Source organism: Acomys minous (genome assembly GCF_964271855.1).
Source record: "Acomys minous genome assembly, chromosome: 17".
In the NCBI taxonomy this organism is placed as follows: domain Eukaryota; kingdom Metazoa; phylum Chordata; class Mammalia; order Rodentia; family Muridae; genus Acomys; species Acomys minous.
This window is the reverse complement of record NC_140500.1, coordinates 1,882,076-1,908,278: the sequence shown is the minus strand read 5'-3', so window position 1 is coordinate 1,908,278 and position 26,203 is coordinate 1,882,076. Positions and strand designations below refer to the sequence as shown.

Here is a 26,203-nt window from a genome sequence, read left to right as displayed (position 1 = left end):
TACCTGTTTCTAGCATTGACATGGCTGCTTCAGTTTGTGCTGTCACCCACAGCTCCAGAAAACTGGGTGAATTGAGTAGAAAATGCCACCCCAACCTCAAAGAGCACTGCAGCCTCAGCAGTGGAGGACGCTGCCATGAGCACGTGACTACACCATCTCCTGCTGCCTGTCCTGGCAGCCTGTCTGTCCCCGTGACTAAGGACCTGTGAGAAACCCCAGGAGGCTGAGCAAGTGGAGGGGAGGACTGTACCGTCTGTACCACTCTTCAGCCATGCTGTTCTCTCCCAGGGACCTGTAGAGTCGGCCCAGATTCACCACAGCCACGTGATGGCTTGGGCTGAGCTGGATGGCCTGCTGGTAGTGAGCCACGGCCTTCTCTGGGAAGCCTGCAGTATGGTGGGGGGGCAGGGGGTGGGAGAGAACAGACCACAGGGATGAGCGGCAAGGCTGCCAGTCTCTCTTCTGAGCTATGCCCTTCTTTCTCAGCATGGCAGTGTCATACCATTACATATGCTGTTTGTGATCAGCTTGAATTTTGGCCTCTTATGCTTGCCACTGCCTAACTTTGACCCATTTCATTATTCACCAAGATTCCAAAGAAATTAATAACAAGTAATTGTTTGTTGAGACACAGTCTTACCCTTTAGCTCAGGCTGGCCTAGAAACCATTATGTAGCCCAGGCTGGCCTTGAACCCATGGAAATTCCACAGCTTCAATCTAAGTGCTGTGATGACAGGCATCGGCCCCCACACCTGACCATGGTTATTTATCTAAAACATTGTTGCTCCCATTTACACAAAATAGAGCAGGCCACCGAGCGAGAGCACAGGCCTCAGGAGATCTAAATGTCTGTCTCCATTCACAGGGCCAAAGGGCACACTGCTTTAAGCAACATGTGACATGCTCCCTTGAAAACCTTTTGTAAACCACACATTAGTCAATGCTACACACACACACACACACACACACACACACACACACACACACACACACACACCTGCTGCAGGTACACAAGAACGTCAGAGTGAGATCCAGTGGAAATCGATTATCTCCTTCTGCCATGTGGGCCCCAGGAATCAAACTCAGGTCGCCAGGCTTAGGGATGAGCACCTTACCCACTGAGCCATCGTGCAGGCGTCAATGGTATACATTTACTGTGACTTTAAATACAGCAGCAATGTTACCTTGCATCTGCCCAGTGTGTATAGTAAAACCTCGCTGTTCACGTGTCCTCCTCAGATTTTAGGACCCTATTTAGCTGCCTCTTGGGATTCAAGAAGTTTTTTTTGTTTTTTGTTTTTTGTTTTTAAATCACCAAAACAAAATGATCTCTTTGCAGGTACAGACACTAAAGCCTAAAGACCTTAAGAGACATGAAGACAATCCCAGGACAAGTAAGGACAAAGTCAGAGTGAGAATCAAGTCTTCTTGGTCCAAGAAGGGTCCAGAAATGCTTCCAAGGAACCAGCTAAGTGACAGTTTCAAGATAGCCAAGGGCGACACACTGGATCTCCAGGTCTACACAGCATCTTCTCAGCTCAGCCATCTGTGACACACTGGATCCCCAGATCTACACAGCATCTTCCCAGCTCAGCCATCTGTGACACACTGGATCCCCAGGTCTACACAGCATCTTCCCAGCTCAGCCATCTGTGACACACTGGATCCCCAGGTCTACACAGCATCTTCCCAGCTCAGCCATCTGTGACACACTGGATCCCCAGGTCTACACAGCATCTTCCCAGCTCAGCCATCTGTGACACACTGGATCCCCAGGTCTACACAGCATCTTCCCAGCTCAGCCATCTGTGACACACTGGATCCCAGGTCTACACAGCATCTTCCAGCTACACTCTGTTTAAATATGGTCTTATGTAGGATCATGTCATAGGGTCATCAGTGTTGTCAGGATTCTCTTCAGAGGATCTCGTGAAACTGATGTTGTTGATTTGAAGGCACAAGCTATAGTTCGGGCAGGCGTCTTCCTACTTTAATGATGTGTTATCATGTGACTGATGCCCCAGCAGGGGGCACCACACAACAATTTTATATGCAAAATGAAGCTTGATTTCCCTAGATGATCCAAATGTAAGCTTACATTCTATTAAACAGAAAAGCTTCATGCATCCTCGAAAATGAAAATCCTTTCAAGAACTCAATATTGAAAAAAATAATAATCAGAATTGAATTCTCCTGTAGGGCAGACAGTCTCTGAACCCACAGGACAGAATGGCACTTTTGTGTTAAAGCCAAGTGTCATCACATTACCTCATTACACACCAACAGTTTGTGGCTCTACAAATCACAAAGAAAACAGAATCTGTGCCCAGTTCTGCCCATCACAGGAGACCACTGTGTCAATTGCTAGAACATGTTCTGGAATGTACATCCAGGAAAAGTTCCAGAGGCTTAAAAGAGTCAGTGGCAGAGACCAGCCACATCTGCGGGAAGCTGGGTCTGGAGGCGGGATCTGCACTGAGTACAGCACTGATGTTCAGCCCTGTGGGTGTGGTGGTAAGAAAAACAGGACTCTGCTCTGGGGAGACAGGATTTAGAGAAATGACAGCCTCGCAGTGCAGGGTGGTCCGGAGGATAAGCCACCTGTGCAGCTGGTGACTGCCACGGACACGTGAGAGAGAAAAGGCATCTCACTTACCAGAGTCAACCAAGAAAACTGCATAGTTGTTGTGTAAGTCTGAGCTGTCTGGACAGTTCTTTATTCCAGCCTGGTAGACGTCCTCAGCTTCTTTAAATCTTTCCTTTAGGAAAACAAAGAAAAAGTTTTGTAAAATTAACAATACAGTAAAGATTCAAAGTGAGCAAGGAAAAGAGAAACTTATTACTGAGTCTTGCTTATATACCAGGCACTAAGAAAAATACCTTGATCTTTTCCTGAATCCAAATCTGCACTAACCGTGCACTGGTGTGGGTGTGCTTAGTCCCTCTTGTGCAAACGCGCTGACACTGACCAAGACGCAGCATCTGTGGACTCAGACCTGCAGACCCAGAAAAGGTCTGAGAATTTTTTTTAATTTTTAAAAAAGACTTTTTATTACTTATATAGCATCCAGATCACATTACAGATGGTTGTGAGCCACCATGTCGATGCAGGGAATCGAACTCAGGACCTTTGGAAGAGCAGGTGGTGCTCTTAACCTCTGAGCCATCTCTCTAGCCCTGAGGTTCCTCCTTCTTCACCCTGGTGACTCTAGTGGAAATGCTGGTTATCAGTGCAGGGATTGAGGCATGGAGAGGCGGCTGCTGGCATGGAGGCAGAGTGCTAGGGGGTTGACAACTGCAGAAGCTTGGAGGACTGTCCACAGCAAGGTGTAGTTAATGTACAGGAGCTGTGTGGTGGGGTCTCCCCACAATACAAAACAGTGCCTGACACAGCAACAGGTCTGGAGTAGCTGTGTGATCTTTCTAACCCACGAAGCAAGGCAGTCACGCAGTGGAGCACCAGGAAGCCCCAGAGGTATGTCTATGGCAGCCCTGGGAAGCTGGGGATGCCCCACGCCTGTGGCTTCATAACCTCCCGCTGACTTTGCTAAGAAACCACTCAGGACACAGCAGCCCCAAGATGAAGGTGCCCAAGGGGCCTGCCTCCCGCCTCATCACTCTGACCCCGTTACCTTCTTCACAAAACAGTAAACGGTCAACTTCAAGTGATCACTGGGCTTTTCTGAGAAATACTCTGTCAATATTTGATGTCTCATTTTCTCTCACATCCAACTGAAATGAATCAACTGGCTTGGCATGCTTCACCCTGAGGAAGTGTTTTGCACTTTCTAGTCCTGCGTGTGTGTGTGTGTGTGTGTGTGTGTGTGTGTGTCTCCCAGCAGACGGTGAGCAATGTGTGCGTGAGAGCAGAGTGAAGGAGAAGCAAGCACTCTGAGGAGAAACCAGAACGGACAACAACCAAGAGGGCACAGCCCTGGGAGGGACAGCAGCACATGTGTCATACAGAAGAGGGCACAGCCCTGGGAGGGACAACAGCACACACGCCATACAGAAGAGGGCACAGCACTGGGAGGGACAGCAGCACATGTGTCATACAGAAGAGGGCACAGCACTGGGAGGGACAAAGCACACACGCCATACAGAAGAGGGCACAGCACTGGGAGGGACAGCAGCACATGTGTCATACAGAAGAGGGCACAGCACTGGGAGGGACAACAGCACACACGCCATACAGAAGAGGGCACAGCACTGGGAGGGACAGCAGCACACGTGCCATACAGAAGAGGGCACAGCCCTGGGAGGGACAGCAGCACACGTGCCATACAGAAGAGGGCACAGCACTGGGAGGGACAGCAGCACACGTGCCATACAGAAGAGGGCACAGCCCTGGGAGGGACAGCAGCACACGTGCCATACAGAAGAGGGCACAGCACTGGGAGGGACAACAGCACACACGCCATACAGAAGAGGGCACAGCCCTGGGAGGGACAGCAGCACACGTGCCATACAGAAGAGGGCACAGCACTGGGAGGGACAGCAGCACATGTGCCATACAGAAGAGGGCACAGCCCTGGGAGGGACAGCAGCACACACACCATACAGAAGAGGGCACAGCACTGGGAGGGACAGCAGCACATGTGTCATACAGAAGAGGGCACAGCCCTGGGAGGGACAGCAGCACACACGCCATACAGAAGAGGGCACAGCACTGGGAGGGACAGCAGCACATTTTCCATTCAGAAGAGGGCACAGCCCTGGGAGGGACAGCAGCACACACACCATACAGAAGAGGGCACAGCCCTGGGAGGGACAGTAGCACACACGCCATACAGAAGAGGGCACAGCACTGGGAGGGACAGCAGCACACACGCCATACAGAAGAGGGCACAGCACTGGGAGGGACAGCAGCACACACGCCATACAGAAGAGGGCACAGCACTGGGAGGGACAGCAGCACACACGCCATACAGAAGAGGGCACAGCCCTGGGAGGGACAGCAGCACACACGCCATACAGAAGAGGGCACAGCCCTGGGAGGGACAGTAGCACACACGCCATACAGAAGAGGGCACAGCACTGGGAGGGACAGCAGCACACACGCCATACAGAAGAGGGCACAGCACTGGGAGGGACAGCAGCACACACGCCATACAGAAGAGGGCACAGCACTGGGAGGGACAGCAGCACACACGCCATACAGAAGAGGGCACAGCCCTGGGAGGGACAGCAGCACACACACCATACAGAAGAGGGCACAGCACTGGGAGGGACAGCAGCACACGTGCCATACAGAAGAGGGCACAGCACTGGGAGGGACAACAGCACACATGCCATACAGAAGAGGGCACAGCACTGGGAGGGACAGCAGCACACACGCCATACAGAAGAGGGCACAGCACTGGGAGGGACAACAGCACACACGCCATACAGAAGAGGGCACAGCACTGGGAGGGACAGCAGCACACACGCCATACAGAAGAGGGCACAGCACTGGGAGGGACAGCAGCACACGTGCCATACAGAAGAGGGCACAGCACTGGGAGGGACAGCAGCACACGTGCCATACAGAAGAGGGCACAGCACTGGGAGGGACAGCAGCACATGTGCCATACAGAAGAGGGCACAGCACTGGGAGGGACAGCAGCACACGTGCCATACAGAAGAGGGCACAGCACTGGGAGGGACAGCAGCACCCACGCCATACAGAAGAGGGCACAGCACTGGGAGGGACAGCAGCACACACACCATACAGAAGAGGGCACAGCACTGGGAGGGACAGCAGCACACAAGCCATACAGAAGAAGGGGAGGGGACAGGGGTTAAAGTACTGACTGGCATGGGAGGTGGGGTAGGGAGGAGGGGGAGGGGAATAAGAGAAAGGGAAGGGGTAGGAATGGGTTCAGCAAAGTGAGGATTGTGAGAAAGCCTTATGGAAACCCACTAACAGGCAAAAAAAATATTGTCAAAATACAATGTTTAAAAAGGAGTTCAAAGAGAGGTGCCACGCATGAGTGTGCAAAGCAGCTCCCAGAAAACTGAGGTGGAAACCATGAGGGACCAGCGGGCAGCTGATCGCTCCTGCGGGAGGGAGCCCATTCTTTTAGGGAGGTTGCTCGGTGCTCTGGTGGATGGTCCCACAGCAGACGCAGGGCAGAGCTAACTGAACTCAGTGGGCTATGTAAGGAAAAAGAAGGGGGACGAGATGGGAAAGGGGTGTTAGGGAAATGGTGGGAGGGCAGAGAGGAGACAGTGAGGACTGAATATGACCACATTACATTGTACATGTGTATGAACTTCACAAAGAACCCATTAGGAAGAGCATAAGAGTCTCTACAGAAGGCACACGGGGACCAGGAAAGAGCACATGTACAAGTGTAAACAACTGAAGTGTCACTGCCCCGTCTACTCTCGCAGGTGTGAGATCCACATGGCCGGAAAGGCCTTCCTCCTCAGTCTTCATGCATTGGTTTACAGTGCCCGCCACACCCCTAGCCACACTGGCTCCAGTCACTAGATGTCCTCCTTGGTGTGATGCCCTTCCTGCCTGCTGCAGGACACTCCCATCCCCTGCTCCAGCATCCCCGCTCCATGACAGGACTTCCTACTTGAGGAATCTCTGGTTCTTAATGGGATTTGTGCACTCAGTCACCAAGAGCTAAATAATTAAACCAATAATTCTTACATTAGGGTTCATTCCAAGTTGACTTAGCTGTTGAGTGTGCCTGATGCGGGTCATGGTGCACTGCAGAAGGCGAGAAACTGGCTCCCTCCCTCCCTCTGACTCACATGTTAGATCTCAATAGTCTTCCACTCTGGTGTTAAATAAATCACATCGCCAAATACATGAAAGGAAAATATTTTATAACTGTTTTCATATTAATTGAGAGTTTCAATAGGCTTTAAACCTGACGTTAGTGATAATTTACAGTGATCGTGTTAATCCCACAGATAGGAGGAGAAAAACACTGACCTAAATCATTATAGCAAAATTAATTAAGGGAATCAATTAATTAAAGCAAGCTTTTTAACTTGTGTACATGAGCTGTCTCCCTATAAGGCAGGGTTTGAAGAAGCCAGGCTTTTATAGTTCGGGGGTAGGGGGCTTCCAATAGGTGTGTGCAATAGGTGGGGCTAGGCTATAGGAGCAGAGCATAAGAACACACATTAGTCTTAATAACCTCCTGGACATGGCTGCAAGCTGGATATAACAACATGTATAGTCATAGGTGGTCATACAACCTTTTGAAACAAAGGTAGGGTTGCAATATGGTTATAAACTTCCCTTTGAAATAAGGACATGACGTCATTCCTGGAACATGGAGTTCAGAACCATTTGCAGTGAAGGTCAGTTATAGGTGGGCAGAGCCCAATCCTTGAGGAACAGAGGTTTAATGGTAAACAGGGATGAACCCAGTTTGTCTTTGCTATGAGATGGGTTTTAAGCCTAAAATGGAGGCTGGCAGGTTCTTCAGCCAGAATCATAAACAATGTTAATTTCATTTCCTTTACTGCTAAGGTAATGCAGAGCTGTGTGGTACGAGCTGGGTGCTTACACGTTCCTCTGGGCTCAGGACTGTTTACAGCCCTGTCTGTGAAGCTCGGCACCTTCCTCCGAATGCTCATGGTGATGGGGGGAAGCATGGCAGAAGACAGGCCGCTGCCACCTACACTCTCCTGGCCTCAGACTTTCCCACCTCTCTGCTGTGTACACACAGGAGCATCCACCTTCTCCAGCACAGCTAACACCTCAGGAGTAGAACGCCAGGGTTTCCGCAGGTTCTGGCTACCTTGTGTTGTCTGGACCCTGCCGGTCACAGATCTAGGCTGGCCGGCCAGAGAGCCTCAGGGGTCCTCCTGCCTCCACCTCCCCAGGGCTGGGGTCACAAACACAGCTCATCACACTCTGCTTTGTCCATGGCCTCTGGAGATCACACTCAAGCTTGCTCAGCAGGCACTCGAGTCACTGAGACAGCATCCTAGCCTCATGACCCCACCCCAGTACTGTTCTTTACTTCTCACTCTGACAAATTACCTGCTCGTAACATGGTCTCTGCTGTTTGAAATCCAAAGTCCCTTTCCTATCCTGGGTGTTCACCCACCTACCCTGCCCATGTGGACGTCATTTACATGCTCTATGGCACTCAAGATCACGCCCCTCTGCTGAGGAGTGCGCTGGCCCTGCTCTGTGAGGAGAGCACACAGGGGCCTGGCATGAGAGGTGTGTGCTAGTGTTTTACTTCTCAGACTGTATCGGCATGAAATGACTCAGACACTACTTCTGTTTCTTCTGACACAGCGTCTCAATCTGCAGCTTAGGATGGTTCTGACGGCAGCAGTTCTCCAAGTGCTGGGATCACAGGTATGAGCTACCACACCAAACTCAAAATACTGTTTTAAAAAGCTACCAGGGAAAAAAGTTTAGCTACAGAGTGGAGGATGCCGAGAGGAACAGCCGCCACCAGATAACTAACAGCTGGCGCTGTAGTGTGTACATTGTAACACATCTCTAACCAGTAAGTAGACTTAGTAGCGTGTACATAGTAACACATCTCTAATAGTAAGTAGGCTTAGATAACTAACAGCTGTAGTGTGTACATTGTAACACATCTCTAACCAGTTAAGTAGACTTAGTAGCATGTACATAGTAACACATCTCTAATAGTAAGTAGGCTTAGATAACTAACAGCTGTAGTGTGTACATTGTAACATATCTCTAACCAGTTAAGTAGACTTAGTAGCGTGTACATTGTAACACATCTCTAATAGTAAGTAGGCTTAGATAACTAACAGCTGGCGCTGTAGTGTGTACATTGTAACACATCTCTAACCAGTTAAGTAGACTTAGTAGCGTGTACATTGTAACACATCTCTAATAGTAAGTAGGCTTAGATAACTAACAGCTGGCGCTGTAGCCTGTACATTTTAACGCATCTCTAACTAGCAAGTAGGCATTAGACGCCACTTGCAGGACACTGTGAGGTCAGCTCAGTGGGCAAAGGAGCCTGTGGCCTGGTGACTGACTTCAATCCTCAGACCCCATGAGCTAGAAAGGGAGAACAGACTCCCCAGGGCTATCATCTGACCTCTACAAACATGCCATGGCACATGTGCATCCATATAAATACACAAAATATTGTACACTGCTACTCAGAAGCTAGCAATAAGGGAAAGAGTATGCCCAGACTACACGTAAACCTACGTGTTAACACCAATATATATAAGAGCCCTAAAAGCAGCAGATGGCTAACACTGTGTACAGGATACATGCCACCTCTCTGACTTTAACACACTGCACACATTCCTTGTGTTAATGAGAGAGCTGATGTCACTTTCTGCCTGAGTTTGCTTTTCTCTGGCTTTTCCAGGGCTGAAAGGGCTGTGCCTCTGTCCAGGAGGACCTGGCTGGGGCTGTGCCTCTGTCCAGGAGACCCCGGCTGGGGCTGTGCCTCTGTCCAGGAGACCCCGGCTGGGGCTGTGCCTCTGTCCAGGAGACCCCGGCTGGGGCTGTGCCTCTGTCCAGGAGACCCCGGCTGGGGCTGTTTCTTTGTGAGTCTCAGGCTTCTGATCTCAAAAGCTGGGATTACAGGCCTGAGCCACTATCTCCATCACCATAAAGTTGTTTGGTTTTGTTTTTAAAAGACATAAACAAACAATTGAAAGCTTTTGTTCCCAAATTTCCCCACTGAAATAGCTAGCTGGAAAGAGTAATCAATACTTCGAATGGCAGAAAAACACAGGACTAAAAAGTTCTCAAAACAGAAATTTCAGGCAGAGGCAAAGAACTTAGGTAGAAACACACCATCCTGTGTAAAAGGCCATTTCATGAGACCTGAAATAATATGACGCCTGAGTTTTCCACCAGGCAGCTGTGTAAAGAGCCAGGGAGGGGCAGCTCAGAGAGAAGCTTAGCCCAGGTGGGTGTGTCTCGATATGCTAATGAAGTGACCAGCCCTAAGCAGTGAGCCCTGAGAGCCACAGCCACTGCCCAGTGAAATTACACACACACACACACACACACACACACACACACACACACACACACACAAACGGCAAAGTTAGGAATGGTTGGTCTCTAGGATGGCACTGCCTTGCTCTGGAGAGATGACTTCTCTTAAGTGTCTGTGTTGATTCCCATCAACAAGAGGCCTTAAGACTGTGCATGGTAGGCCGGGCGTGGTAGCACATGCCTTTAATCCCAGCACTTGGGAGGCAGAGGCAGGTGGATCACTCTGAGTTCGAGGCCAGTCTAGTCTACAAAGCGAGTCCAGGACAGCCAGGGATACACAGAGAAACCTTGTCTCAAAAAGCAAAAAAAAAAAAAAAAAAAAGGACTGTGCATGGTGCCTTAAGTTCAAGGCCAGCCTGGTGGTCTACAGAGTGAGTTCCAGGACAGTCAGGGCTACACAGAGACACCCTGTCTTGAAAAGCAAAATAACAAAACAACAACAATAGACTTTGCATGGCCTTGGCTGTGGTGACCTGTGGAGTTCCAGACTGCTGCTGTGCTCACAGAGACCCAGCTGTCAGTCCAGCAGACAGTGTATGCTCATGGACTTCCTGGACCCAGCTGTGCCATCCTCCCCGGCTGCAGGGGAGGGTACAGCCTGCAAGCTTCTGAAGTATCCTCACCAGAGAAGATTCCCAGTGGAAACCTGCAGCAGCATTTTCTGTCTGGTCAACTGTTCCTGGCTTGGTGAGATGTCTATTTAACTTTCATGTTAGCACAACAGTATCAGAAATGTTTACATGAATAAACCAAGCATATCTGAAAGGCTTATCTTGTGTGGACATTCTAATCGCCAAGTGCCTCACTGCCCATAAGCAATGCTCTCTGCAAAGTTGAAATGAGATACAGATGCATCCGTTCACAGTCTGGAGACTTGCCTGCATGTGCAAGGTTTTATTTAGTCATTACTTCTTCTAGCATGACGTTGGTCCACACCCACAGTGACCATGGCCACGGGCTGTGTGTGTGGCAGATGGTAGCGCTGCTGAGGGGGAGGGGAAGGGGCCGCATGTGTGTGGAGGCTGGCCAAGGGTTAAAAATATTGCTTCCATATTTTCTGGTGTTTGAAAGGCTGGGGTGCTGTTAAGAGTGCTGCCACCGGGAAGGGTCGCTTCAGAGAATGTCAGGTCGTGGATTTTCCCCACCTCCTGTTTGCCACATTGTGTATCGGGACCCTTGTTTCATCCCAAAAGAATTCCAGACCTTAAGGTAAGATGTGCAGACTCACAGAAGGGAGGGGCCTTGAGCCCTTACTAAGAGCTGTTCTGTCTCTTCCTGTGGAAAACAGTTGCCCTAAGGGTAGAAAAACTCCAGATTTTTTCAGTGAGATTCTAGGCTCCCAATATACCCTCCCCTCCAGAGTAAGAAAATGGCCAAAGGATGCGCCTCTTGTTTGTCAGAAAAGATGGAGACCTTCTGCACAATTTGTTTCCAACTGTAAGAAATCCAATAGTTTGCCATATTTCCACAGAAAATAATCAGGAGATTATTTTAAACATCCCAGCTGACACTCTTGAAGTTCAGGGAAAAGTATATATGTTATTCTTTTAAAGTTTTTCCTGAAAAGTGACTTTATTTCGCTAAACAAACTACACACTGCCACTTGCCAAAGGGTTTGCCTATTGTGTTAGTGATCTGCATGCTGGATCCTGATATGAAAGCCAAGGTCACTGAACATCTGGGTGACTTTAAAGCAGTCTGTTTAAGTTCGTCAACTTAGAAAAGGAATACAGACAAAACTCTGGGATATCTAGTAAGGCCCAGAATTCTAACACTAGTTAATGCTTTATTCGTATATAAACAAGAGCACTAATTAGAGTGGAGGCCAGAGAGCAGCGGGGGACATAGTGAAGACCATGCTTTTCCTAAAGAAGCCTGTGGTCAGAGGAAGATAAGCCTGAAACACCGAAAATCAATACTTAAAATAAAAATGTGATGCTGTGTGTGTGTGTGTCTGTGTATGTGTGTGTGTGTGTCTCTGTGTGTGTCTGTCTGTCTGTGTGTGTGTGTGTGTGCACATCTGTGTGAATACATGCATGTAGAGGCTTGAAGCTGACAACATTGTGTGTCTTCCTCGATAGTGGAAGCAATCCACTTTATGTACTGAAGCAGGTTTTCTCACCCAGCCTGAGGAGCCGCCTCTGCTCCCCACCAGCCTGAGGAGCCACCTCTGCTCCCCCACCAGCCTGAGGAGCCGCCTCTGCTCCCCGAGGTGCTGGGAGTACAGACAGAAATCATGGCCCATTTCCCTTTGTATGTGGCACCTGAGGATCTGAAATCCAACTGTTCACGCTTTCACAACAGTACTTTCATCACTCAGCCATCTTCCTGCCACACGTGGTTTAAATTTTAATCTCAGGATACTAACCCCAGAAATGAAAATACATGATCCATGCAAACATGATCCATGCAAACATGATCCATAGCATTTGTATGCTGATGTCATGGCTAGAGGGCCTTGCGTGCCATTTTGGTTCCAGCTGTGCTGCTGGGTTGAAAGCAGAATCTCTGAGAGGTGGGCTGTGGGGGAGGAGGTGGGGCACCGAAGGCAAGTCTTGAGGCCAACAGCTGCACCCACAGCAGCCAGGCATCCCCCCCCCCAGAGTCACTTCTCCACAGCAGACTGTACCTACAAGCTGTGCGCTGCATTTCTGGGGTATCTGTCCACAGCAACGGGAAAAGCTGAACACAGAGATCTCAGGAAACATAACACACCACAAAATGGAAAGTGGAGAAAGTTTGGGTAGGAAGTGGAAACCGAATTGTTCTGGAAGCAAGAAGAGGATGAGCCTGAGAAAGGTGGACTGTGTAAAGAGGCGTCAGTCCATAGAGAGGCCCCAGGACAGCAGACTTGGTTATCACGGGGAGGCGTAAGTGTGACTTTGCTTACTCAGTGTCCACTGCCTGCCGGGAGCTGGAGGAAAAGACCTAAGCTGGACACTATTATTACGAGCTCCACTCGCACCTCATTGCTGCATAATGAAATGAAGGCAGGACCATGAACTGAGTATGAATTAAGAAAAATCACAAATATAAAAGCAAGGACAGCACAGGAGACAAGCAGCTAATGCAGGCCACATGGCCATCAGTGGAGGTGAACTGACCATCCCAGAAGATACGGATCTTCATGCCCCAGATTGGAAAGAAAGTTGGAAACAGTCAGTGTTTCCAACACAGAAGCACGGACCGCTCACCCTCAGGACTTCATGGAGACTCAGTGAATGGCGGCCACAGTGTCCCATGGTTGCTGCTCACACTAGTCTTCAAGGCAGGGCGGATCATCACACAGAGGCGTGAGTCAATGAGCGCAGTGTGGCCCCAGTCCTGCCCTCTGCAATGCAGCAGTACAATCCAACAGGCTTTGGAGTGGGGACTGCACATTCTCCACATTTATTTGTTTACTCACGAATCTAGAATCTACTGACTGCATGCAGCCTGGTAGGCATGACAATATTGCAATAGATACAACAACTACCCGGACAGAGTCAGACATTCTGGATGTGGGTATGGCAGGAGCTGCCAGGAGCCACTGACCTGGGGAAGTTCAGTAGGCGTGTGGGCTTTCTGGAAGGTAGTTTTAGTGATTGAAAAATAAGGTGGCAGGCAACAGATACTATACGGAGAAGTTTGTTATATGAGCATGGGGAGAGAAGGAAATGGGGGGGGGCAGGGAGAGACAGACAGAGAGAGGAAGAGAGTGCAAGAGGGAGAGAGAGACAGGAAAGCGAGGTGAGAGAGAGAAAGAGGAAGAGAGGAAGAGGGAGAGGTGGGAAGAGAGAGAGATAAGAGGGAGGGGCGAGGTAGGTCTGTCCTTTTATATACTGAGCAGGGCCATGCCCAGCCGCAGGGAGGCAATGACATCACAGGTAGGCAGTGACATCACAGGTAGGCAATGATATCACAGGTAGGCAATGACATCACACGTAGGCAGAATAAGGCAGAATCCTAACAGGTAGCCGAGTACTTTGCAAGGTATTTACTGGGGTCCACCCCAGAACTGCTTCCAGCCTCTGATACCCCTTCTTCTCTGTGCTCTGGCATGGTGTGAGCCCTCACTCTCTGGGTATTTACCCACTCTGATTGCACCATCCTCCTGTGGGATCTCTGTGAAGACTCCCTGCTGTTCAGATGAGCTAATTCCTGATAATGGGATTCCTGATGTGATTCAAACAGTTTTAGAAGTTAAGAAGTTAAAGGGGTTGGGGATTTAGCTCAGTGGTAGAGCGCTTGCCTAGCAAGCGCAAGGCCCTGGGTTCGGTCCTCAGCTCTGGAAAAAAAAAAAAAAAAAAAAAAAAAAAAAAAAAAAAAGAAGTTAAGAAGTTAAGTAGTCAATAGAAAGTTTACAGATGCAGTAAATACTTTTGTGGCCCTCCAGGAGCCTCACTAGGAGACGGGCCTGAGGCAGACTGTGCTTCCATGATCCCAGGAAATGAAGGGACTACCAAGACATGTCTAATTACGTACAGATCTCGATGTCAAAAAACACAAACTGTTTGGCTGTAGCTCCTTATGCCTTGTCAGCTTACGGCATAAAACACTGTCCTTCCTAGTCTACTTTGTGTCTTGGAATGTGAGACTAGATAGAGAAATGTCTAGCTTAGCACAGTAACATGTAATCACCGAAAGCTCTCCAACGTAATGGTTTGTCTGTCTCTGCGGCAAATCCTGCTGACTATGAGGTGATGATTTCTCTGAGAGAGAGAGAGATTCTGCTCAGGGTGTAAGATGTGTAACCAGGGCAGTAAAGCGTGTTGAGGCCATTCTCCTCATCCATTGTCTCTCACGAGTGTTTGTGTGTGAGCAGTCTTGTGTCTGTCTGTCTCTCTGTCTGTTTCTGTGTCTGTCTGTCTCTGTGTCTCTCTCTATGTGTCTCTGTCTCTGTCTGTCTGTCTGTCTGTCTGTCTGTCTGCCTGTCTGTCTGCCTCTCTCATCCCCTGTGGATTCACAAATAAGTGAACAGACTCAGGGCTCCACCATCAGCCCCTCAGATACTTTTAACCAACGGATCCCTGCAGGAAGCCTATTCCTGACTGAGCTAATTCCCTACATTAAAAGGCCTCAAAGGGCTGGTAGAAGCTGCTGCTCAGAGCCCTGACAGCAGAAAAAAGGTGGTCAGTTTAAGTTTTCCTCAGCAGCACAGCCAGCCCTGAGTCACTAGAGAAGGAACCCTTTCCTCCCTCCATGCTTCCTTGTTCATTCAGTCCCTGTCACGATCAACTGCCTGAGCCATCAGCTCAGTAACTTAAGAGATGAAGTGAATGATGAATTCTGCATCCCATCCAGGCTCTCCCCTGGACCGGTCAGAGCTGGACTTTGGCATGGGTGAAGGACCATTAGCACACAAAGCTACCTTAGATAGTATAAAGCTGCAGGGAAAGGTGATGGAAGATGGAGCACACACACACACACACACACACACACACACACACAGAGAGAGAGAGAGAGAGAGAGAGAGAGAGAGAGAGAGAGAGAGAGAGAGAAATAGTATGAGAATATGTTTCCATTTTAATCCCAGGTGTAGGGACATGGGGCTGCTTCATAGCAGCGGACTATGATTTTCCTTATGCTCTAGAAGGGACATGATTTTGCCATCAGCAATAATTTGTGTGATTGTGTGATGCTTGGAATTCTGGGAACTTTTCAGAGGGTTTATAAATGCTAGAGCCCCAAGAGGCAGGTGGATTGTTGATCGGTTGTGGTTTGTTAAGTAGTCATGAACAAGAAAGAAATGAGGAGGAGGAGGAGAAGAAGAAATTAGATTTCCTGATGAGGTCAAACTTGTACCAAGGAGCTTGACAGCAGGAATTACCTAACAACCACACAGCCCTTTCTTCTCCATCCCTTTTCTCTCACATCTAGTGTTAGAGGTTGAAAGGAAGAGGAACAATGGAGAAGGTAGAAGAAAAAGGATCCACAGAGCAGCAAACATCAGCTGCAGGAAGACATGGCAGAGAGGGGGAAAGGGTCACCACAGACCTCACGACATCGTGTGGTAGAGACTGTCATGGCAGGAAGAAAGACAGATCTGTGTAGGAGAAGTGCGGCGGCTGAGGAAAATGCCTGAGCAGTGACGGTGCTTGACATGCCTGCATCACGGCCAGAGGCAGGGTGTGTCTCTCAGAAAGATGAGGGAACCAGGGTGAAGCGAGAAAACGTGATACTGAGGGATGCGGCAGGTTTTTTCTCTAGAAAACCCTCATTAACGTACACCAAGGCAGTCAAGGAGCAAAGCTTACACCATGAGGATCACTTTACTTCAAAGCACTGTATGTCAACAGGCAGGAAACCCACCTACCCCAGATAGGCCTTCTGCCCACCGCCTGTCTGCACCGTTCAGGGAACACATTGCCCCTCTATCTGCAGGTTCAGCAAACCTCGGGTCAAAACACGGAAGAAAGGGGTTGAGGAGAGGCTCAGGGTAAGTCTTCTACCTCAGTCTGTGTAAGCCTTGAGACCTGAGTCTAACCCCTACTTCACATGACCATGTGTGTTTATAACCCTGCGACTTGGGTAAAGACAGCTAGATCCCAGAGCTCACTGACCAACCAATGTAGCCAAAACAGTGAACTTTGGTTCAGTGACAGGCAGAGGGTAGCAGAGGAAGGCACTGGGCATTCTCTTCTGGCACACACACATGCACAATCACACACACTCACACACACAGACACACAGTTCCATACATACTCACTCTCACTCACTCATAACACCCACATATTCACACACATTCACAACACACACTCACTCACATACATATACACACACACACTCATACATACAACACACACTCATAAGACACACCCATACTCATAACATACACATTCACAGCACACACATACTCAACATACACTCACAAATGTAGTTGCACACAGTCTCTCATACATAGAATACACACACTCAGAACACACACACTCACACAACACACTCATTCACAACACACTCTCATACACACTCACAATATGTACACACAGAAAGACTCACACTCACTCACATGTACGTGTGCACACACACATACACACACACAAATAAATAACACTCAGAGTGAAAGGAAGATCGAGATTCAGAGTGGCTGCCCGTGGCGCACTGGTCTCCCGGGAGCCCAGCTTGCCATCTGCATCTGTTCTTCCTAGTAGGTCTTAAGATAGAGAATAGTCACGTCACAAGTAAATAGCAACAGAAACAGGGCTGTGGGACCACACGGGAAGCAACGCCCAAGCTCTGGCTAGGAAACCCTGAACGGAAGAGGAGCCCAGAAATCCTTGAACGGAAGAGGAGCCCTCCAGTGCAACCCGGACACAGGTAACCATGGGAGAATAGGGCAGAGTGGAGCTCACAGAGGGCAGAGCATTCGTGTATTTTTGTAATTTTAGAAGCACTAGGAAATGTCATGTATTATTCTTGACACTCACTGTCCCCAAGTGATAGCAAACACATCATGGGCCAAGTGCACCCTTCTCGCTCTGATGCCCACATCCTTGTACAGTGAGAAGAGCAAAGCCGAGGTGAGACTCAGTGTTGGACAGGAGCTGCCAATGATTGGTTATGTCGTCTCCACAAGCGCCTGTGATGATGCTGGCGGGTGCACTGGACAGAGCATTTAAAGACACACTGTGAGGGTAGGTGGGACAGTTACCTGCTCAGCCAGGAGGGAAGCCAGGCTTGAGTAGGCGTCGGCGAAGTCCGGGCCGTACTTGATGGAGTCCTTCAGCAGCAGGATGGCTTCCTCCGCTTTCCCCTGGGACCTGGACGGCAGGAGGGGGAGGAGGACACGGCTCGTTAGCGCCTGCCTTGACCTCCGCTTAAACTTCAACCTTCCTTTCCTTTTAGCCCTAACAGTGTCTTCTCCTGTCTGGATTCTCACGGGAAGGCAGTGAGGAGACGAGTTACCACCCTCCTGCCCCCTGCTCCCGTGGCTGGCTTGAATGTGCTGAGCCCCACAGGCTCGTGGGCCTGGACAACATTTGTTTCCTAGCTGGTGCTGGAGCAGGTGCTGTTATGGGAGTTGTGGACAACCACCCGACATGGTGCTCTCTTCAGCGCAGGTCCTCTGGAAGAGCAACTAGTATTCTTAGGTCTTGGAGTCTAACTGGAGGGTGGAGGCAGGGGCGTAGTTACTGGGGACAGGCCCTGAGGTTTTACAGACCAGGTCTGTCCACTTTCTGCTTCTTGACTGTGGAGCCAATGCCATTTCAGACCCCTAAGGCCAGGCCTCCCCACCAAGATGGGCTGTGTACCATTTATAACTGGGAACCCAGAGAAGCCCTTCCTCTCTTAAATTTCTTGTTGTCAACTATTTGGTCTTAGTGGCAAGAAAAGCAGCTGACACACCTGCTATGCACTGAAGGGTCGCAAGCCCGTCAACAAGAAGCACTCACCCCAAGGCTGCCCTCTGGGGACATCACCTGGGGGCATGGAACTGGGTACAGTGATGTGCAGATGGCTTGTGCCCATTTCTTCTTCTTTTTTCTTTTTCTTTTTCTTTTCTTTCTTCTTCTTCTTCTTCTTTTCTTTCTTTCTTTCTTTTGGTTTTTCAAGACAGGGTTTCTCTGTGTAGCCTTGGCTGTCCTGGACTCATTTTTAGACCTCGAACTCACAGAAATCCACCTGCCTCTGTTTCCCAGAGTGCTGGGACTGTAGGCATGTGCCATCATACCCTACTTTGTGCCCATTTCTAATAGCACCACAGGCCAAAAATCCTTTTTTTTTAAAGAATATTTTTATGTTTATAAATGTGTATCTCGGGAGCTGGAGAAATGGCTCTTCCAGAGGTCCTGAGTTCAATTCCCAGCAATGACATGGTGACTCATAACCATCTATAATGAGGTCTGGTGCCCTCTTCTGGTGTGCAGGCATACATGCAAGCAGAACACTGTATATGTAATAAGTAAATAAATCTTTTTTTAAAAGTGTATCTGTGTGTATAGCCCATGCACAGGTAGAGTCCAGAAGAGGGCGCTGGATGCCCTGGAGCTTGAGTTACAGGCGCTATGAGCCATCCGACATAGATGATCTTACCAGCTCAGGTCCTCTGCAAGAGCAACTGGCATTCTTCAACACTGAGCTGCACAATCTGAATTCTTAATGGTGCTGCTGGCCCAGGACAAGCCCGCCCAAAATGTCCATCGATGGTTTAGATGCGAAGAAGAAAGTGTCACATACAATGTATGAAGTTAGAAAGCACTGCGACCACTGGCTGGGAAGGGGAAGTCAATGCGCTGTTGTGTTCTCACTGCACACTGGCTCGACTTGAAGCCTGGCAGTCAAGTCCTGTCCTTGGGTGAAAGACCTCTCTGCTGTTGGCGCCACAGGGAGATGTTGGTTTGTTCCCTGGTGTATGCCTGCACACCAGAAGAGGGCACCAGACCTCACTGTCTTTGAAGCTGAAAACTTCACTCTTAGGCAGAAAATACTGCTGCTGAAACAACTTCCACAAATACTGATGTTAAATGCCAGGTATTGTAAATGTGAAATATAAAATGCAGCTTGGAGACCAGACAGCCCATGGCCTGGAGGGTCGAGGCGCAGGCCTTATGGGGGACGTCTCCCATCAGCCTCGCTTGGCCACGACTGTTCTCGTAAACCCTCACAGTGGTATAGACTCAGTTCTGAGGGTGGCCCCACGTGACAGACAGTGTGCTTGTTTTTCTAAGGTAAAAATCCACACACAGGAGAGTCAAAGGGCTCTGGTTACACGTCACCCTCTTCCTCGCGCTTCTCCAGGGCTGCACAGCTGCTTCACTCCTTGGGATGTGCACACACTCACTCTATGTGCCTCTTCCTCATGCTTCTCCAGGGCTGCACAGCTGCTTCACTCTCCTTGGGATGGGCACACACTCACTCTGTGTGCCTCTTCCTGGTGCTTCTCCAGGGCTGCACAGCTGCTTCACTCCTTGGGATGTGCACACACTCACTCTATGTGCCTCTTCCTCATGCTTCTCCAGGGCTGCACAGCTGCTTCACTCTCCTTGGGATGGGCACACACTCACTCTGTGTGCCTCTTCCTTGTGCTTCTCCAGGGCGGCACAGCTGCTTCACTCTCCCTGGGATGGGCACACACTCACTCTGTGTGCCTCTTCCTGGTGCTTCTCCAGGGCGGCACAGCTGCTTCACTCTCCTTGGGATGGGCACACACTCACTCTGTGTGCCTCTTCCTCGTGCTTCTCCAGAGCGGCACAGCTGCTTCACTCTCCTTGGGATGGGCACACACTCACTCTGTGTGCCTCTTCCTTGTGCTTCTCCAGGGCGGCACAGCTGCTTCACTCTCCCTGGGATGGGCACACACTCACTCTGTGTGCCTCTTCCTGGTGCTTCTCCAGGGCGGCACAGCTGCTTCACTCTCCTTGGGATGGGCACACACTCACTCTGTGTGCCTCTTCCTTGTGCTTCTCCAGGGCTGCACAGCTGCTTCACTCTCCTTGGGATGGGCACACACTCACTCTGTGTGCCAGGCCAGCACTGAAAGCCCTTCAGGGAACACTCTCCCATGAGAACAGTTTGAATATGACACCAGCATCCTAGCACTCGAGCGTGTGCTCTCTGTGGTCTTTATGTTGGAGCTGATGATTCATGTTTTGGTTTGTTTTGGTTTGGTTTGATCCCAGAGACCAGTCCAATTGCTTGAACATAGTAAAAATCCAGTGAATGCTAAAGTTTTTTGAAAGCATGCTTTTAATATTTTATTTCTGGGTCACTGTGTACCCACTTAAGCTTCCCACTTCAGGCTGCTGAGCACTGAGATTTAGTCATAGCTGCATATTTGAACTGCTCAGAAGTCTACCCCACTTGCAAGGGCCTGCAGCTCAGAGTGTGACTTATGCGGGACAGAATGTCACCTGGCAGCCTGCTGCCACACAGAGCCTCGGGCCCCATCCACACTTCCCAGGTGATCTGTAAGGGAGCTGAGATCGGCTATGTGTGCCATGCACTCTCAAGGGCAGGGGAGGTCAGGTCACTCCTTCCTAATACCACTGTGTCCCGCTCACTGCAGAAGCAGCTCGTTACCTCGTAGTTTCACCCAGAAGGGAAACTCCTACCACAGACATGGGAGTGAAAAGCTGTAATTTCTAAAGTCCTAGAGTTAAGGGTTCAATTAGGCAGATGTGGTGGTTTGAATAAAAATGGCCCTCGTAGGCTCCCTAACCTTATGCGTGCCATCATCTGATGTGTGGTCTTGCTGCGGGAAGTGTGCTACTGAGGAATGGGCTGTGAGGCTTCAGACGCTCGAGCCAGGCCAGAGTCTCTCTGTCCCGACGCAGAACCCTTGGCTCCTTCTGCGACACCATGTCTGCCTGTGCGCTGCCACGCCTCCTGCCATGATGGTAACAGGCCAAATCTCTGAACTGTAAGCCAGCCCCAGCGAGTCCTGGTGTCTCCTCCCAGCTAAGACAATGTCACTGTGTGTTGGTGGTGGTGTTTGGCTATTTCCCAGCAGAGGTGTCCTAGTTTGCTTTCTATTGCTACAGTACACACCAGAGCACAAAAGCAAGCTGGGGAGGGAAGGGTTTATTTCACTTACATCCCTGATCACCGCTGATCATCGAGGGATGCCGCACCAGGAACTCCAGCAACAGCAGAAGCAGAAGCCATGGGAGAAAGCTACAGACTCAGCTGCCATCCTCACACCTCCCAGGACCACCTGCCTGCTCATGGGTGCTGCCCATGGAGGGTGGGCGAGGCACTTCTACACCACTCAACTCTCAAGGAAATGCCCAACAAACATGGCCACAGCCCAATCTGATGATGGTATTTCCTAAACCGAAGCTCCCTCCCTCCAGGTGACTCTAATTTTTTTTATTCTTTTTTAATATATTTTATTAATTTATTCATATTACATCTCAATATCCCATCCCTTGTATCCTCCCATTCCTCTCTCCTTCCCATTTCCCCCTTACTCCCCTCCCCTATGACTGTGACTGAGGGGGACCTCTTCCCCTGTATATGCTCATAGGGTATCAAGTCTCTTCTTGGTAACCTGCTATCCTTCCTCTGAGTGCCACCAGACCTCCCCATCCAGGGGACGTGGTCAAATATGGGGCACCAGAATTCGTGTGAAAGTCAGACCCCACTCTCCACTCAACTGTGAAGAATGCCCTGTCCATTGGCTAGATCTGGGTAAGGGTTCAAAGTTTACTGCACGTATTGTCCTTGGCTGGTGCCATAGTTGGAGCAGGACCCCTGGGCCCAGATCCGCCCATCATAATGTTCTTCTTATAGGTTTCTAGGACCCTCTGGCTCCTTCTATTTCCCCATTATCCCATGCTTCTCTCACCTAGAGTCCCAATAGGATGTCCTCCCCTCTGTCCCACTTTCCTGGTAAGTGAACTTTCATGGGACATGCTCCTTGGGCTAGTGTCCAGATATGTGAGTATATACCATTTGACTCTTTCTGCTTTTGGGTTAACTCACTCAATATGATCATTTCTAGTTCAATACATTTGTCCACAAACTTCGGGAATTCCTTGTTTTTAATAGCTGAGTAGTATTTCATAGTGTAAATGTACCACAGTTTCTTTATCCATTCTTCTACTGAGGGACACTTAGGCTGTTTCCATGTTCTGGCTATTATGAATAAGGGTGCTATGAACATGGTTGAGCAAATGTTCTTGTTGTGTGCTGGAGCATCTTCTGGGTATATTCCAAGGAGTGGAATAGCTGGGTCTTGAGGAAGCCCTATTCCCAGTTTTCTGATATAGCGCCAGATAGATTTCCAAAGTGGCTGTACTAGTTTGCATTCCCACCAGCAATGAAGGAGTGTTCCTCTTTCTCCACATCCTCGCCAGCATGTGGTGTCATTTGAATTTTTGATCTTAGCCATTCTGATGGGTGTAAGATGGAATCTCAGAGTTGTTTTGATTTGCATTTCCCTGATGACTAAGGAAGTTGAGCATTTCTTTAAGTGTTTCTCTGCCATTTGATATAAAACCAGAGACACTAAATCAGTTAGAAGAAAAAATGGGGAAGTGCCTGGTACACATTAGCACAGAAGACAACTTCCTGAACAGAACTCCAACAGCCCAGGTCTTAAGGTCAACAATTAATAAATGGGACCTAAAGAGGCTGAGAAGCTTCTGTAAGGCAGGAGACACTGTCAATAAAACAAAGCGACAGCCTACAGACTGTGAAAAGATCTTTACTAACCCTACATCTGACAAAGGTCTAATATCCAAAATATATAAAGAACTCACCAAACCAATTAAACACCACCAAACCAAATAACCCAATTGAGAAATGGGGCTCAGAACTGAACAGAGAAGACTCTAATTTTTTTTTATCAAGTTAATTAAACTAACCAGCAAAGGCAGCGTCTGTCTGCCTCCTCACCTTGCTGGGATCCAGTTAGTGCCTGACTGGCTGCTCTGCACACATGTCCTCCTCCTTGCACTGTGGCCTGACAGCTGCTGGTTATGTACATCCACACCATAGCTCTCAGCACTTTATTGTTGGTTCATTTGGTCAACAGGAGTTCTACAGAGCCTGCGAGGTTTCACACACTTACATTTTCTCACAAACGTGCTGCAAGTTGCTCTTCCATTTGTACATTTTTTAAAGCAAAGAAAAAAAAGCAATTTTTAACCCTAATACTTGACCACTGATTTTATGGTTAGAACGTCAAAGCGTCTCCACTAAGTTTAATTTAGAAAAGCTACTTGAATCCAAGGGAGGATATAGACTTATAAAATTAAGGCAGAAAGTCAGTCCCTACAGGACATTGTTTGAATGAAAATTCTTCAAAATCAGCAGAGAAGGGAAAAAACAATAATTTATAATAATGGGCCAGTGGCTTTCCCTTGTAATAACTCATGTCACCTAGAATGGAAGCGTAGACCTTTTATACGATTAACTACCACTTAACACAGCCTGTGAGCACGAGTCCTTGAGGACCCATTAATGTCCATCTGAGTGACACAGTGGAAATAGAGACACCAGAGCTTATCCCAGAGAATTCTGGGAGAGAGGATTCTGTTGAGTGTTCTTCCTCAGGAGATTTAGTGATACACTAACATCTAGGATCCTAACACCCAGAGCGTGCTCTGTGACCTTTACTAAATTTTAAGCTCCACTGTGAGTGGACGCTGGACCTCTGTGGCGGTTTGAGTGAGTGGCCCCCAGGCTTATAGATTCGAGTGCTTGGTCATCAGGGAGTGGCACTATTGGGAGGTGGCCTTGTTGGAGGAAGTGAGTACATAGGGGTGGCTTTGCTTAAGCCAGGCCCAGTGTCTCTCTTCTCCTGCTGCCTGCTGATGCAGATGTAGGATTTTCAGCTACCTCTCCAGCACCACACGTGTCTGTGCGCCACCATGTTTCCCGCCATGATGATAATGGACTAAATCCCTGAAACTGTGAGCCAGCCCCAACTAAATGCTTTCCTTATAAGAGCTGCTTGAGAAGCTGGGTGGTAGTGGTGACGCACGCCTTTAATCCCAGCACTTGGGAGGCGGAGGCAGGGGGATCGCTGTGAGTTCTAGGCCAGCCTGGTCTACAGAGGGAGTTCCAGGACAGGCAGCAATATACAGAAAACTCTGTCTCAAAACCAACCAACCAACAAGCAAAAGTGTTACCTTGGTCATAGTGTCCCTTCACAGCAATGGAACACCGTCTAAGACAAGCTTACTAATCTTTTTGTTTGTTCTTAATTCCAGTCCAATCACCTGCACACACTAAAGGTCCTCAAAGCCACCCCCAGGGATGGCCGGAGTAGAAGGAATGACAGTGCCGCTCAGCCATCTGTGGTTTCACAGGGAACTGCACGGCCTCTGCTTCCCTCTGCGCCAGCTTAAAGCAGTCACTTCCTGGCTCCGGCTCAATGACAGGTGTTGGAGACGTGCTAAGCTTGTTCACTTACAAATGTTTCTGGATTCCTGTCTGTAGTTCCACATCCATCTCAACAGAAGCAGCTGCGGGCTTCGAGGAAGAGTTGACCAAGAGACAGACTGGGGAAGTGTGAGTAGCAGATAAAGGGCCGCTGACTTGTAAGCTCCTCAGAGCAGATGGTCATTAACACAGAGACCCACCAGTGGTCCCTGTGTAGTGGGTCAGAGACGTCAGAGTGCTCAGCCGTCAGTGGATTCAGTGTTACACTCCTCCCTCACTGCTCAGGGCTCTGTGCTGAAGAAAGGTGAAAGGGTCTGGGAGCCAGAGGTGGTGGGTGACATCAAGAAAAGAGCACTTTCCAAACACAGTGAGATAGATGCATGTGTGAACTCAACAACGATTGTGTCAGCAGGCACAAGACCTGGGCACGCTCAAGCCAGACAAGGCCCAGCACAGAGGTGGGGAAGCGGGCAGAGGCTCACCCTTAGGGGAGGAACAAGCAGCACAGGGATGCTGCCGGGAGACAGACAGTTTTCTTCAGCTGGCACTGGCTGAAGGACCACACTCCAGGGCAGCCTCTTCCATAGTTGGCTAATACACTCTGACTGGATGGGTCTGGGAGGGAGGCAGAGAAAGAATGAGAAAAAACCAAATACCTTGATCAGGAAAAATGAACAGGAACCCCACCTGATCATGGAGTGGGGTAGGCAGGGGCCTCTGCATCACTGAGTCCCTCACTGCACTGCTGTGCTTTAGCATGGAGTGGGGTGGGCAGGGGCCTCTGCATCACTGAGTCCCTCACTACACTGCTGTGCTTTAGCATGGAGTAGGGTGGGGAGGGGCCTCTGCATTACTGAGTCCCTCACTGCACTGCTGTGCTGCCCCTGGGCTGTAACAATGCTTCCACAGTGAAGAAGACTTTGACTTTTGGCAGGAGACACTAGCAGCTCCTCTGAAGCCCAGGTCCCACAGCAGACGGCCTTGGTGAGCATGGCTGTCTGGGCTCTGCTTCACCACACAGGGTGGGAAGGCCTCCTGGTCGCTCTGTGTAGCTTCGACACAGGACTCCTGAGGGGACCATGGTCAATGCTCTGGACAGAAGCATCTGGCTGGCTGCAGTTCACACATATTTTTCTGCTTGAATTTTATAAAACTTATACACAACAGGGCTGGAGAGATGGGCCAGTGGTTAAGAGCACCACCTGCTCTTCCAATGGTCCTGAGTTCAGATCCCAGCAACCACATGGCGGCTTACAACCATGTGTAATGTCATCTGATGCCCTCTTCTGGCCTGCAGGTGTACATGCAGGTAGAACACTGTATACATAAGAAATCAATAAATTAAAAACTTATACACAATAGCCAGAAGACATATTCCTGCTACACAACAGTGCAGCCTGGAAAGCTCTGATCACTTCCCATCGCTG

The 26,203-nt window shown here is 49.3% G+C and overlaps 1 protein-coding gene across 2 annotated transcripts in view; it reads right to left on the bottom strand.

The window, feature by feature from the left end:
• The window catches only part of TMTC1 (transmembrane O-mannosyltransferase targeting cadherins 1), a 188,317-nt gene that overhangs the window by 9,354 nt on the left and 152,760 nt on the right, over positions 1-26,203 (bottom strand). For both annotated transcript variants that reach the window (XM_084764863.1, XM_084764862.1), the window contains exons 13-15: positions 17,599-17,707; positions 2,658-2,760; positions 251-386 (exon numbers count right to left, since the gene is read on the bottom strand). In XM_084764863.1, the coding sequence (XP_084620989.1) occupies positions 251-386; positions 2,658-2,760; positions 17,599-17,707 (348 nt within the window). The remainder of the gene's footprint in view (positions 1-250; positions 387-2,657; positions 2,761-17,598; positions 17,708-26,203) is intronic.